Raw genomic sequence first — 16,336 nt, 5'->3', positions numbered from 1 at the left:
CAAGAAAATTTACTTATTTGTTTAGGGGGGAGAGAGAGAAAAAGGTAGAAAAGCTGTCAAGTTTACAGAAACAATCGCTTTCTAAGTCTACAGGCCAAGATTTTCAAGGGGTGTATGATTCTGTGTATTGCCACTCTAAATGCCAAATTTGAAAATGCAGGTATTGAATATCTTAAAGCGTTTCAAGATAGGTACCTAAAATCAGGCATTATTTAGACTGAAAGCCGTTGTCATGAGTTTTAGTGTTTTAATATTTGAAGTACTTTTTTCAAAAATGCGAAGTAAATGATTCAGAAAGTTCTATCCTGCGTTTATAAATAAAGAATTGTTGCTTTCCATGTTAGTCAAGTTCTTAATTTTAGAATATTTCAAAATGCTGTAATTCAATTAGGAAAATTTTACTTTGGGCTAATACTCAAGTAGTGGCTGTCATTAAGTTTCTGTCATTAAGTTACTGTATTTGTTTCTGAAATCATCATGAAAGAAGTACTATTTTAAAAAAAGGCCTTGTGATTCTGATTTTGTTTTTATAGCAGTGTGAAGAGTAGAAGATTTTCCTGAACTGGTTTGTGCTTGCATAAGCTGCTAGGAGTAGAAATAGTATGACTACATGTGGTTAGTGGACTCTAAATAGTAACCATGGAGTATAAAATGCTCAGTTTTGAATTGAACTGTTGGGACAGAAGCCAGGGCTTTTTAACCTTCTAGTCTCTAAAGTCTATGTACCAGAGCTAATTTTGAAAACACTTTGAGATTTAATTGTGCATTTACAGTGGAGTAACAGTAGTTTATTAATTCTAAAACCTGAAATGATGCATATCCATCTTAATGCATTATAGTAATTATTTTAGTTTACGTGATTTTTATGCAGTAATTTATTTTTTACATTTCTAGAGTTAATCTCCTTTAATATATATATATATACACTCCTATTATGTTATTTTACTAATCTTATTTAAAAAGGGAACATTAAATATTGAATACTGTACCTCAATTTTATTGTAATGATTTTACTGGTTACCAGGTGGGGTGGCAGTTGAAAAATTTGGTGAATGCACTACGAGAGGATCCGAGTGGTGTTATCTTAACTTTGAAAAAGCGACCTCAGAGCATGCTTACCTCAGCACCAGCTTTACTGAAAAATATGAGATGGAAGCCCCTTGCTCTGCAGGTAATGAAGCTTAATCATAAGTCATACACCATCATTTTAACTATAGATTATCTCAATGATGCTTTATTGTGCTTCATCTCAGCAGCATATGGATTTACTCTTGTATATTTTGAAAAATTGTTTCTGAAATGATTTCTCTGCAGTTTGTTCTCATAGGCTTAATTGAAATTAAACCTGTTATTAGATCTTCTCAAAGTTAAGAAGTAATCAACCCAGTGTTTTACAATGCAGAAAAGTAGCCCCAGATAACTTTTCTAGCCAAGGGGAAACAAGCATACTTCAGAAACTGATAAATTTTAGTTTGGCTTCTTGTTAAGCTCTCAGTGCAGTATAACCTCAAAGAAAGAGGGGAGGAAAAGATCTTGAGTTCTCAGTTTGATCAATCATGGAAAATTACAGGAAAATTTATAAGGTGGTTTTATTCAATAAACGACTTGACCATTAAAATTTCCTCATGTAAATAAAGTCGTATTCATGTCAAGTTGTCCTTGAGTCTGAACCCTTGGACATAAGGAGGTGTAGCACAGGACGTCCGGCTGGGCCTTTAATTTTAGTAAGCCTGCAATGTGCTGAAAACCATGGAATGGTTTCATTAAAGCTTTCGTGTTTCACTCTAGGATAAAATGTCACTATGATGGATTATTCTAGGAAATAAAACTTATGTCCAGACTGATGAAAGCATGTAACCAACAGATGGAACTGACAAATAATCCCTTTTTTCATTCAGTTCAGGTAGAACAATGTTTAGAAATTTATTTTCTTTGCATAAAGAATGCATTCTTCGGGACATTTTTATTATCACAATAAAAAGTCTAATTTAAAATTAAGTACCTTTGAGAGAGAAAAGACCTCTGCAAAGTTCAGGCAAAAGGAAAATGAGATATGGAAATGCCGCTGCCAGTAGCTTTGGTCTTTGCCATTTAAAATATTAAGAGATTCATTAAGAGAACTAATGCCATGAAGAACTTCTTTCAAATATGTATATATATATAAAAATTATTTTATAATGGTTAAATGCATCATTGTCATTGAAACTGAGTAAGTTTTTAAATGATTGAGATGTCTTGGTCTTTCAGATACAAAGTACTGACTAGACATGTGACAAAAAGCTTTCAACCAAAAATATCTTATTAGCGTCTGAACATAAAATTGCAAATCTGTATGCATGATATGAGTGTATGAATGTCCATACTTGAAGGCTGCACTTTTATCATAGCTTTAGTGAGAATATAAATACAAATGATAAAATGCACATCATTGCTTTAAATGGGGTCAAATGCTTTCAGTCTAAATCCTCTTTGGGCGAGTTTGGTATTTCTTTGGGTGAATTGGGTCATTCTTCTACATATTTCTTTTTGCTTCACTTTATCATTTGCCACTAGAATAATTACACTGAAGACCCCACAACAGAAGTTTCTGACACGGGCCATTGATGCAGACAATAGCAAATAAGCAATTAATTCAAGAAAGGCTACTCCAAAAGGGTGGGAAGAAATTGGATAGAAACCAATTTCCACCATTTAAACTAAGTCCAGTAGGAACGTGAGGGTTCCTGTGGTCCTTTTACAGTGAATGCAGTCATGAGCTAAAGTTGTGGGCCTGTTTGAAACTCCACACTCGCTTCCAGAAGCAAAAATCCAGTCATCTTTTCGTGTGTTTTTTTTGGCTCTGATTTACATCTCAGCATCCTTAGTTTAATACAGATACTAGGGTGTTGTTCAACTGATCTAACTTTAGATATCTGCTATGTACATATCTACATATCTACATATCATTCAGGTTTCTCATTTTTACTCCCTTTGGCCAGCGGACATGCATAACAGTTACTGGTTCATTCATCTTGGCCTATTTTAGACTCATCTGCCTTAGGATGAGCTGAATTGGACCCTGCGTATGCCTCTTTCTCTCCATTTGATGATAAAGGGAGTCTGGACAGCTAGCTCAAATGTAGATTATCTGTATTAGATAAGATGAGGCTGACCCTAGATAGAGGTTTTCTGTAATCTTACAGGTTTGGAGGGGGGAGGTTTTGGTGTGGGTTTTTTGCTGATAGCGTAGAAAATATGAATGTTTTTAAGGCTAATATGAGTACAAAAAGAGATACCGTTAACATTAGAGGTATAATTCTGGTATCATGATGATATTGTTCTGAATTTATCAAACATGACACCAGGAAAAGGCCAGAACCTCATTCAACACTTATGTGTGAAGTGTGCATATGTGCGTCTGTTGTAATTTGTGATTTTAGTGTGAGAAACAAGAGTTTTCTTAAGTAGACTGAGTGTCGAAAAAGCTCCAGGGTGAAGTGAAGACAAACATCAGAAGCTGCATAATGTGGAGATTTCTATTGTTAATTTATGCAGATCAGAGGTGAACAGATGTTAAAGTCAGCTGATGTTAAAGTTTAAATGTAGCCTAAGTGTGAAATTGGTACTGTATGTTTGATTAATAACAAGAAGCGAAAGCAGGCAGAGTGCAGTGTAATTTTATAGCTATTGAAAATATGAAGAAGTGATGTTTATTTAACAGAATTTACTTCAAAAATTTCTGAAAAAAAATCTTCAGAAAAGCTGTATGTTTTGTATTTGCAATTTGCCCTATGGCTGTTGTGAAATTTCTTATGTTCCTGATTCATATAAGGGTGCTGTTCTTTAATAGGAGCTTGGGAGGTAGTGTGAGAGGAGAGGGGGAGAGTGATAGCAAGTAGGAAAAAAACATAAGGAAAAGCAGTTCTTCCATCGCCTTTGGAAGCAGGGGAAATTATGATAACTTGTTTTCCTATATCAGGATGTCAAGAAATAATTGAGATTGTTATAACTGTGCTGTCATCCCAGAGCTAAGTTAATTGAACCGTATGTATTATTCAACAGACACAAGCTATAAGGAAATTATGACTCAGTAATAATTCTCTTAAAGTACAAAATATGAGCAAAATATTCAAAAGACTATAGAATAGTATATGGGGATGAAATTCTGATAAAATGGGAATTAGGATCTGCAGACTAGCCTCAGTGGTTTTTTGGTTCTGCAAATGGAGTGAACAGAGGAAAAATATGGTGTCACATCCTAATCAAACTGCAGTGAGTGAGGTGGGAAGGTGGCAGTTTGCCCTAATGTAAGGAGGCGGAGACAAAAGCAGAGACTGAGTTTTTGTATGCACCCTACCAATGAATATGTTTAACAGCTGTTGCAGCGAATGTAGAAGGCAAATATTTCAGTGAATTAAATTGAGACACATTTATGTTGAGATTTACATTGGGATGTTTTAATTGAGAACCTTCAAAACTTAATTTTAGCTGAAAGTGAATGATGTTGAGGCATTATTGGTAAATTGCATTCTGCTTGTTTAGTCAGTAATTGTATGTAAGCACATGAAGTTTGCCATTTGCAGCTACATGAAAAACTAAACTTAATGGAGAAATACTAAGCATGCCTGTAAGTTGGGAAAGTGCTAGATGAGTCTTCCAGTTCAGGCAGTATGCAGGAACTACCAATGTATCAGGCGGTTTGGTGTGTGAGTGACAGGGCATCCTGGTAATTAAATTACGCATTCTGAAAATGAAATTTTTAAGAGCTTGCTGTCCACTGTTAGTGATCTAGATTAGCCATATGTCAGCCAAACGTTCGTGGTCTCTGAGTGTGGAAAATGCTTCGTTCAGATATTAACTGGTTACTAATTGACATAAATACTTCTTAGAATGTTCAGTGGTTTACTTTGAACAGCTCTGCCTTCACACCGCAGTCTTGCCATGAATTACGAGTTAAATGCAGTCTACGTAATTATTGATTAATTCTTTGGGGTTTTTTTTCCTTTTAGCAGAAATGTAGTATATTCATCTTTTCACAAATATGTTTATCCTTAGAATAAATATGAAAGGTTAGGGGAAAGAAAGAAGAAGAAGAATTATGCATCCTGTGTAGCAGTCCTGAAACTGATATCGAATGGCTTGATGTACAGTAAAATAATACAATTATCCTATGACTATACTATGCACCATTACATGATGAGTTTGTATTTACAAGTGCATTAATTCCAGCTCTAAAGTCAATCAGACTTTAGAAAGAAAAAAAAACATTCTTTTTTTTTCCGTTGTGTCCTGATTAAAGGAAGTGCTGGGGTTTTTGTTTGTTTGTTTTCAGTCACTTGATGATTGTCCGTTTTAATATCCATCAGTATCCAACTTCTTGCAGATAATCAAAGTTCTCCCTTGATGCATTCTGGAGTCATGTCAGAATTTGTGAAGTCAAGGGATTTTTCAGCCTGTGGTTTTCCTTATTGCTTTTATAACATTTGAATTAGGCAGCTGTGGCCTTGGGGGATTTTGTGGTTGCCTTTGCAATTGAAGGTATTCATGGTATTGTACCATAAATATTAAGATGCTATGCCTGCAAGACAAATCTTACTAAATTTGCCTTTCAGTTCCTTTTTCTGATACTCTGATCCATTGTGTGAAAGCCTAGAATGATATTCCAGATTGCAATGTTTGTATTTCTGACTGCTACTGAATGTGGTGAACAAAGCAAGTAAGTTTAACCTTTAATTTTTTTATTTTTCTTACTTGACATAGAGGTGACTTAATTACCTTTGAACTCTCCAAATTTTTGTCTGGTTCAAAACCTAACTTAAATAAACATCCTTTACTCTAGATTGTCTGTTTTATTTCTCCTTTCCACTTTGTGTTATTTTGGGGAGGTTTCAAAGAGAGGCTCCCCAAAGTGCTGTTTCAACAAGGAGGGAAGGTTCGATAGAGAAGATTGTCGGAGCATATGAAATCTTACGTGAGTCGCTATCATTATGCTAGCCAGAAGCTACCTGCAAAGTCCTCCTTTGCCTTCTGGAAAATGCTTTGTTAATTAGTCAAAAGTAACTGGACTTTGACTACAGTGTGGAAGACTCTTCATCCAGTTTCTTGGTAGAGCAACATGTTGCCATGCTTCGGCTAATTTGGACTAATATCGGACACTGTGCCGATATCGGTGAAAAGGCTCTTACTGAATGTCAGTGAGGTTGGGGGCAGCTGCCAGCCACATCTTGTGTATTGACTTGGAAAAAAACATTCTGACCCCTCTTAGGCACTGTCACACTCTTCACCAAGCTTATTTAAATGTTACTTTTTGTATATTTAAAATAGTTCACTGTACTGTTTTGTATGTGATTAAATTGTACTGTTATAAAATCACCAACAGCTCAGTATCTGTAGTTTTTTAAACAGACTTTATTTTGGATTAGATATGCATCGTATCTCCACTATGATATATTCAGCTTTTCAGCCTCCTAAGAAGCAACAGGAACAATAACAACAGCATCCTTGGTTTGAGAGAAAATGCTACTTTTATTATTTTTATTTAGTATTTTTCCTTACTTTATTATATTGCCTCCTTCATTCATCTAGAGACGATGCTATATTCTGTTTTCATAATTTATGATTAGCATTAATGACCTTCCACTTTTTAATCATTAAATTTGAATAAAATACTAACTTGTTTGCTCTTCAGTTGCTTAGTTGTGTTTTAACTACATGGGAACTGGGCATTCTTTGCAGCACTGTTAAAATGGATTCTGACTGGGTTTTCCTACAGAGTATGAATTAGTTATAGTATTTCATTACTTCATGTCATGGTTGGTCTTATAAAAAGTTTCTTTTATTGGAAACATTCTGTTCAATAAATTGTCATAACCTTGATCCAATATGAAAAATATATTAGCAGTAAAATCTGTTTACTGATGCAAATACTGTATAAAGATATTGTCACTTCAAATTTTGTATTGGTTTTGCTTATATTTTTAAAAATTGTATGTCTTTTTCTGGAGCAATGTTTCTCAAACTATATATTGCAGCTTCCAAGGGAGCTAATGAAAGATTCAAAGAGTTTTAAAAAACATTAAAAAGAATTTTAGATAGTATATATTAAATATTAATTAGATTAATTGTTTAGAGAGAAAAAGCAAAAATAATATGCTGACTTACTGTGGGCACCCTCTCAGTTCCTTCAGGATTGGGGAAGGGAAAAGCAGCAATTGGTCCTGGTAGCAAGAGGGAGGTAGGAACCGCAGGGCAGAGCTAACCGGATACAGAGCAGCTTCTGGAGGAGAGGGGAGTTAAGTGTCTATGTGCTATCAGTCAGTACTTACAGGGACTTCTTATTTCCCTGTGTCAGAGAAACCGAGCTGCTGTAAGTTATCTGCTGTGGTTATCTGTTCCCTGGCCAACTGACATTTTGGGAAAGGGTCCATAAAGACTAATGATCCTGAAGGAGGATGGTGCATCCAAAATGTTTGAGAAATAGTACTCCAAAATGTATTGAAATATGGATTTTGTCTCTGTCATTGTGGGTTAAGATTGATGCAGGTCTTTGTGGGACATTTTTGAGGCTATTCCAGTTTTAATATGTAACTTCTAAAATTTCTCTGTCAGGCTATTCCCATGGGTCAAGTATTTAACTCTTTGGGCCTGAAAGCTTTTTAGTTTTATTGCTGTTTCAGCAATCCCACTTGCCCTGGTCAGCCTACCAAAAGGGACTGTAGCAGGAAAAAGCTCTAGTCCTTGGAAGAGAATTAACTCAGTGATAACACTGATCTCCAAGGCATCCAATTCAGAAATACTTGAATGGAGTTCCATGTGTTTTTCTGTTCAGTGTGCCTGCATATGGTCCACTGAATGGCTGCCACTGAACTGGAGAGCTACATGAGCTGATTTACTTGTAGGTGCACAGATTGACTCGAACTGAACAGTTGAGGTCTCTCTAAATTGCAATGCAAAATGCCGTGTAGATGCAACATACCTGCAGGCCATGTTCTGAAAGTTCTCTTTTCAACCAGGAGGGCCTGAAGACTTTTAATTATTTATAAAATGAAAGCTGAATTCCTACAGCACAAGGTAGTAGTTACAACAATGTTCTCAGTGTGTTGAGCTACTACCAGGAGAGACCACTTGAATGTTTTTACCATAGCAGTTCTTACTGAGCTACTGATTTACTGGTGAAATGGTGATAAATATATTAAAAAAAAAAAAAAGTGGTGACCTATTTTAAAATTTGGATTTCTCCTTTTTTTCTAGTTACACAGCTTTTCTGTTTTTGTGAAAATAAGCTGGAGAGCTGACTTTGGTAATATGACCCAAATATGGAAAAGATATGAGACATCCTAGTATGTTTTGAGACAATTGTACAGGATTGTGCTTCCACTTGTACTAGATTGTATTACAGTTTCTATCCCCTTGGGAGCTCCGGGTGCCCTGGGAAGGTGTACCCACATTGCCATCCTGTGAGATACCACAGTCAGACTCTCACCAATTACACTGTAATTTCAGCTCTGAAAGTGTCTGACATGGGAACAGTTTGAGGGAAACCTTTTACCTTCAGGTAGCTGGATAACTTGCGTTTTTCTGTGTTAGACTGAATACCATTTCTTCCTATTGCACTCACTGTTTTAACCACCTTGCCGAGCCAAAAGATGAACCAAAATATGCATTTGTCAGAGGTGCACAAACCCCAAATCTCCAGCATCTTCCTGAAGGGGGCCTACAAGAAAGCTGGAAAAGGACTTTCTACAAGGGCATGTAGTGATAGGACAAGGGATAATGGCTTTAAACTGAAAGAGGGTAGGTTTAGATTAGATATAAGGAAGAAATTCTTCACTATGAGGGTGGTGAGGTACTGGAACAGGTTGCCCAAGGAAGTTGTGGATGCCCCATTCCTGGAAGTGTTCAAGGCCAGGTTGGATGGGGCTTTGAGCAACCTGGTCTAGTGGAAGGTTTCCCTGCCTGTGGCAGGGGGGTTGGAACTAGATGATCTTTAAGGTCCCTTCCAACCCAAACCATTCTATGATTCAATGATTCTATGATTCTGTGAAACTCTTCTGGAGGACAAACCAACCTGTATGTCTGGGCTGTGTATTAGCAGGGACTGGTGAAGTGTGAAGCTACCCAATAGAATCCTCAGACTTCAGCAAAATCTTTTTTTTTTTTCAGAAATTAAGCCCGTATCATTAGTATTTAAATAGTTAAGCCCAGGTATTCGAGGCTGTAACACAAGGGAAATTCTTTACATGTCCTCTAGCCCTCCAGCAGCCGGTCAGGACCACCAGAGGTTCATCAACCCGTTGTAAGTCCAGATCACTGTTATACTTGAGCAAGATTTTCCTTATGTGACATAAACCGTATACTCCTATTGATTGCCACCAGTCTAGTTTCTAGGGCCCTCTTTCCTCTTGTCTACCTATTCATGCAGGTAAAGTAAAGGGCTGTCTCCTTCCTCAGAGTGGAGAAGAGCAAATCCATCTACCCAGCTTGTCTTCCTCTCAGTGCTTTTGCGAGTATGAGCCATGAACAACAGCCTGGACTTAACAAGCGTAAACAGGGTCTAGGTCACAAAATTCTTTTGGCTTACAATGAAAATTAATTCTACAAGCTACTCAGCAGGCCACAAAATGTACTTGTCATAGAAGTACAAGGTTTCAGAAAGAAAATAACCAGTGCTGTATTAGTAAGTGGTTCAAGAACATCTACGGCTATGGTGTCACAGATGCAAATTTAAAGGATAAGATTTTTGTTTCTCTGAAAGAGGGTCTTTTTTAGTTTTTTGGTTTTTTTACCCGGTTTTGCCACCAACTTTATTCTTATTTTTGTAGACTTCTGTCTTCTTGTTTTTAGTGGTTGTAAAGTCTTTTACCTGTCTGATTTTGTGTGTGTGTCTTTCTCCCTCTCTTCCTGTAAATACTGGCAGTCTTTCATTGGCCTGGCTACAGAATACTCAAGTTAGCTCTAATGAGCAAAGAAAGTATTTAGCAGTATCACTGTTTACAGGGCCTTGTTTTCTAATGTTCAAAAAGAGAAAACCTGTTGCTCTAAAGGTGGACTTGCAAAGTTTTAGCAAGAAAATTTTAAGCATACATTTTATTATGTTTGAGATAAATAACATCTAACACAGCTCTGTTCCTAAAACAAGGCAGTAACTGGAAAAGGATAAGGTTTCCTAGGTGGCATGCATTATTCTTACTTACAGATTGAAAAAAAGTAACGCAATGGTGGGGGCTTTGCTTGATAAGCATAAATTCAAATGGCTCATCGCTAGCTTATGAAAGGCCAACATTTTGAAAAAGTTCCTGCTGTTGAACTGTTGGGCTTTTCTGCAATATAGGCATAATGCTACAGTCTTAAGATTAGTATCTAGAAAATGAGAACTGATTATTCTGCACAGGAATGCCCAGGTCTGTCATAAAGTATTCTTAACAGTGCTGGCAGAAGGATCTTTCTACGCATCCGTTCAGTCAGTATTTAGAGCTTCTCTGCCGTCAATAAAATATGAAATGCTTGTGTCCTCCGGTAGTTATTTAGATCAGAAATTATAGGTATGGTGAACTCTATAATCCCAACACTTCTTTCTTCAAGGAGTTCACTTCCAAAAAGACGGAAGGGAAAGAACTCTTTCAAGGCAAAACTCAGCATTTGTTTAACATTAGATTAATTTTAGGGTATATGAAGATACTGTTGTACCTGATGTTTTGCCATTTTTCTTTTTCTTCTGCCTGAGTTTAGCTGTCACACAAGCCAAGCAACATAAGGCTTTTGTTATTGGGGAGATATGTTATTAAGTAGACTAAAGCAATCAAAGTTTTCTTCTCATTTCATTTTTCTGCATCTGTATAGAGACTGTTAGAAAATCTTGCTATAATTTCTAGCCCTACAATGATTTAATAAAGTCTTCAAATGGTTGGTCATTATTTAGCTAACCAAGTTAGATAAGTTGAGGAAGAAGAAGGGGTACCTAATCATGAGAGAGAGAGATGTGATTAAGAGAAAGGATCCTATTTGGACTGGAATGATAGCTAGAATGCATGATTATTCTGCAAGGAGTGTACAATTTATTTACCTGTGAGTAAATGTTACTTTGTGAGGAGTGTGCCCAGGGGAGTGAAGAATAATAATAATCTCCAGTTTATTCTGTCTCATAGCGCATGTGCTCTTAGGATGCAGTACCTGATTTTACAGCATCTGCAGACATAAACTGAAGCTTTACAGTTAATTCTTAAGCTGTAGAGCAGATGGGGGAGATGACATTCAATTTAATGCCTACTTACGCACCTTTTACTGTAAACACTAGACTTTTTCTTTACAATGTTAGTTTAATTAAGGAATTCACTGGATTCTGTATGTTATTTACTCATTAAGATTTCAGCAGAGGCTCTACTGATTACTATTTTTATGGGCATTGGCAATAATCTTGCTGTGCAAAAGGGAAAAAGATGTAATCAGAGGAGTAAATTTTATAAGCACAACACATGTCCATTCGTAGATCTGTCTCCTTAGCCTGAGTGTTTTTTCAGTCAGCTTAAAACCACCAAAACATTAGGACTGTTAACTAGTTCTTTAACTTTCTGAACTATAGAATGTTTATAGCTTTTTCAAATAAAAATGTATAATATATAAGGATAATCTTGATTATTTCTCTCTCTTTTGAACCAGCCTCTTATTCCTAGAAGCCCTACAAGCAGTGTTGCTACGCCATCCAGCACTATCAGCACACCTACAAAAAGAGACAGCTCTGCCCTTCAGGATCTCTACATACCCCCTCCTCCAACAGAACCTTATGTTCCAAGGTAAAAAAGATCATTTCCGGTACAATTTGATGTAAAAAATATTTGTAAAGTAACTGACCATTCTGTTCCTACCTGTTTATCAGCCTGCCCTGCAGGATTAGAATGAGAATGCTTCATTTTGCAGGTGAAGGGGTTATTAAGGGTAGAAATGCTGAATCAGACCCACAATGATCTGAATCAGTGTCTTGTCTGCAAAACAGACAGTAGCCTTTAGAAAAGAAGGTTCAGTACCCTATTTTCTCAAGTATGGGATAATCTATTGTCTCTAACAGTCTCTTATTTCAGAAGAGCAAAAATTATCTGAAACCCTGAATCTATAAGTAGGAAAAGAGTTCATGTCTGTCCCTTTGCCTAATAACCATGATGCAATAAGAGAAGCTGAGCTAAAAGCAAGAAACTTCCAGCTTCAACAAGAGCACTGTTCTGTTCTGCCATAGTGTTTTCTTTTGATTTGATAGCATTAGAGCAAATTTCAGGATTGTTTTAGTGTGGCCAGTCTGCTAGACTCTGCAGTGACCATGCTGTTCCCTGTAAATATATCTGCTACTCTGACCTGCCACCTGGAACAGGCATTTTCATCTCTCTGGGCTCGCTGAGCCAGAAAAGCAGCAGATCCTCCTTGCAGATTCATCACCCTACCCTCACATGACCTCAAATGATTCAGTATAATTCCATAATGTACACAGATGTTGCTTTCCTAAAATTCTGAGAGAATTATGGCCTATAAATAATATGGAAGCTACCCAGAGGTCTAGGAATGTATTTAAGAGGAATCAGTATTTTTAAAGCTTCCATATTCTTAGACACAGGCTATCATGTGTCTAGTCAATGTATTTTTAAATTACTTCTTGCTTTTCTTTTAGTTAACTTTCTTGGAAAGGTTGTAAGGGCAGCATGTCCTTTCTTGTACCTGAGTTTCTTGTAGCTGAGTTTTTCTTAGACTTTCCTATCAGTAACTCTTCTAGCCAATTAATAAGATGTATAACCTGATCCTGACAAGACTTTCCTGGGGGTTATCCAGGAGTGAGGTATATGGCAAGTTAAATTGCCTAGTGGGGAGAAGTTGTGATTCTGTGATAAATTCTTGCTCTTCAGAGATATGAGAAACCTTCCAGGGCAAAAGAGTGACTTTCCACTTCTTGATTTAGATGATGTCACAAGCCTTTTGTGAAGCTGTAAGCTGAGTCCCGTGTTCCTTCCTCATCCTTGCCTCGTCTGTTACCTGGCTTGGTTTTTATTTCTTGAAAAAAAAAAAAAAAATTGTCATTTTCTTTCAAATGTGACACATATAACACAGTCCAACTTGCTAACACAATTACTGTAGTAGTATCTGTCTTAAAGTGAAAAAGAGACAAGCAGAATACATAGTCTACTTCACTAATTTTTTTTCTTCTAATTAAATAAAAATATTGTCAGTCAAGACCCTTGAATTGTTCATAGGGATTGAATGTGTCTTTTATCTCTCTGATAACAGTATTTTGTTACGTCTATGTAAATATTTTAAGGACATGGTTTTCAGAAAATCCACAGAAAAAATCAAGTATTTAATTCTACCCCATTAACGTAAAAAAGCTGCAAAAAGAAACCCCAACCAAAACAGAGTCTTAGGTTTCTCTTTGAATGCAGTAGTTATATGGTAAAGACCTGTTGTTCCTGAAGCTGAAACTGTACTATCTTAAAAGAAGTAGTGCCTTTGTACTGCTATTGAGCATGTTTACCACCACAAAAATACTTTTATTTGATAAGAAACGCATCCTCTTTTTTGAAGTATTTTTAGTGAATATTAGTTGCTCAGCAGTTTTTGAGGTCTGCTTAGAAATCGAGATCTTCAAAATGCATTTTGATTATTTATTAATAATATTTCTTAAATCATTATGATAATGCAGTATTTTGGACCAATTCTGATTGAATCTTATAATACATATTAGTACAAGCCGTAATCTTACAGAGAGATTAAGACATGTACATCTGAATTTTTTTTATCAGCTTAATCCTAATGGACTATACTTCATTTCAAGAAACCTGTCATATAGTGTACAGTGTTTCTGAATAATCTGTTTTGGCATTTCATCAGGTTTTTTTGTCCATGATTAACTGTATTTAAGCATGTCTTTATTTTGGATATTATGAAACTGTTCAGCATCTGTTTCTCAGTTTGTTGTTGCTGTGCCAAGGAAGAAAAACCAAACAAAGCAACCCTCCTTTTGCTACTGGAATGGAGTAAAAGACTTGATATTTTGATGTAAATTGTAAAATCCTGAAGCCATGCTGCCTTGGTGGCGATACCCACAGATAGTACAGCTGCCGACATAACTGCACATGGATGGCATGAGAAAGGGGGACGGGCACTTTCCGTGTGCAGGTTACTTAGAAGTGCTGGTCCTAAGTTAGTGCCTGCTCAAACCTGTTGAATACCTTTGGGTGTGAGAACTGAAGCTCTCATCTCCAGAGAGCTGTGGCAAAGGGCGTTTTCCTGGTGGCTCTGCACTTCTCTCTGTGCTCGCAGTAAAGATCGAAGTAGAACAGTAAGAATAACAATGAGAACAACAATAACAGAATACACAAAGCAGACGATACGCAATGCAACTGCTCGCCGACCGCCTGTCAGGAACGGGGCTGAGCCCCCCCACACACCTGGTTTTTATACTGAGCGTGATGTCACATGGTATAGAATACCCCATTGGCCAGCTGGGTCCACCACCCCGGCTGTGCTCCCCCTCCCTGGTGCAAGCATCGCCCAGCAATAGCCAAAGCATCAATGGGCCATCAACGCTCCTTTCACACTAAACCCAAAACACAGCACACCCCCCAAGCTACTGGGAAGAAAGTTAACTCTGTCCCAGCCGGAACCAGGACACCTACCAGCAGGTTTACTGAGCCCTGCTTCATCTAGTGCAAGGAGAGGGCTCCTACCCCAGGCACAGCTTGCTCTCGTTTGATGCCTTTGAGTAGTTTGGATTTTCAGAGCGTGGGGCGGGAGTGCGGGGAAGGAAAAGCAATCATCTTGGGGATCTGTACATAAACTGCAAAGTGCGTGCCTTGCAATGCATTGCTGTCTTGGGACAGCAGCTCATCATCAGGTGCTACACACCCTATTTGGTACTGCGTGGATGTACCTATAGAACTTCGAGGCCTGGATTGATTGTGCAAGACTATGTCAAATGTCTGTACATCATCGGTCCCTGGTTCTTCTTGCTCTGGGGTTAGTTTGTAAGGAATCAGACTGAATTTTTCCATGCTTGCCATATAGCCATGTCTAAAAATTATCTGATATATTTAAAAATGTAAGTATAAAAAAATTAGGTCAACATTATTTCTCTGCCCTAAATCACAAAATTCTAGGTAGATTCAAAAAAACAAGAAAAAAAGAGTAACTGCACATCAGCTTTATTTTTATGATTCTTTTCAAGAGAAACCAATAAGATGGGTACAGTCTGTAAAAGAATTGAATCAGCAGAGATGTGTGAGATAACTGGCACATACATGCATACATATGCATATATGATGTGTGATCCTGATGTTGGTCGATGGCATCTGTTTCCTGCTTGTATGAAATATTAACATATTCCCATGTGTATTGAAATATTAACAGTAAAAAAAAAATCAATGTCTTATCCCAATATATTAAAAACCTCTCTTGTTTACTAAAGGGATGAAAAGGGAAATCTCCCATGTGATGATGTTGGCAGACATATAGTGGGCAAGCCAGTTCATACAGGATCCGAATCTCCAAACTCATTTCTTGACCAGGAATATCGGAAACGCTTTAATGTGGTTGAAGAAGATGCAGTTTTATACTGCTATGAATATGAGAAAGGAAGAACAAGTGGTCCTGGAAGGAGAGAGAGCACACCAACATATGGTATGGCATTGATCTAATAAGGATAATCACCATTTGTTGATTTTAGGATTTTTGTGCATCTGCTTTTGTTTTTAAGCATGAAAATATTTTCAGTGGCCATTGATTTTGCTAAGAATTCTGTACTACTTTAGTCCAATTTCAATCTAAGAGCTTATTCTGTGCAAGAAAAAATTACTTACTATGATAGGGAGGGCAAATCCAGTTTTATATTGATGATTTTCTAAATACAAATTCTGTAATTTTGTTATCAGCTTAATTTTTCAGATTATGCTTCAGTATTATTTTATTAAAAAACCACCTGGCAGAAGACAATATATTTTTACTAAAAATACAGGATGGAATTGTTCTCCCAGTGTAGGGGCAAGACTTGTATAAGTTTAGGAATTCAGCATTAGAAAAATTTACCCAGGTATAATAGTTTTAAAGATCAAAACCACTTCAGATTTACCAAGAGATGACATGCTGCTTTCATGCTGCATTGCTCTTTAAAACTCTTGAATTTTTCTTTAGTCCCAGAAATGAAGTATGACTGATGATAGAGTGCTTTTTTTGTAAAACTGTATTAACCTCCTGTAACTTCCTATATGGGAAGTGATGACTTCTTATATATAGCATTTCCTCTTTATTCGAGGTTATATATTGTCTAAGAAAGAATTTTGCGTGTAAACACAAACGTGTATTCTTGCTACTTCCACATCTTGGATTT

At 36.9% G+C, this 16,336-nt stretch overlaps 1 protein-coding gene across 1 annotated transcript in view; it reads left to right on the top strand.

The window, feature by feature from the left end:
- The window catches only part of CNKSR2 (connector enhancer of kinase suppressor of Ras 2), a 223,333-nt gene that overhangs the window by 121,186 nt on the left and 85,811 nt on the right, over positions 1-16,336 (top strand). The window contains exons 9-11 of the mRNA XM_075139373.1: positions 1,025-1,171; positions 11,635-11,768; positions 15,419-15,630. Coding sequence (XP_074995474.1) covers positions 1,025-1,171; positions 11,635-11,768; positions 15,419-15,630 — 493 coding nt within the window. The remainder of the gene's footprint in view (positions 1-1,024; positions 1,172-11,634; positions 11,769-15,418; positions 15,631-16,336) is intronic.

The sequence above is a fragment of the Calonectris borealis genome, chromosome 1, assembly GCF_964195595.1.
Source record: "Calonectris borealis chromosome 1, bCalBor7.hap1.2, whole genome shotgun sequence".
Taxonomy (NCBI): domain Eukaryota; kingdom Metazoa; phylum Chordata; class Aves; order Procellariiformes; family Procellariidae; genus Calonectris; species Calonectris borealis.
Note: the sequence above shows the minus strand (reverse complement) of the source record. Positions and strands in the feature narration are given on the sequence as shown.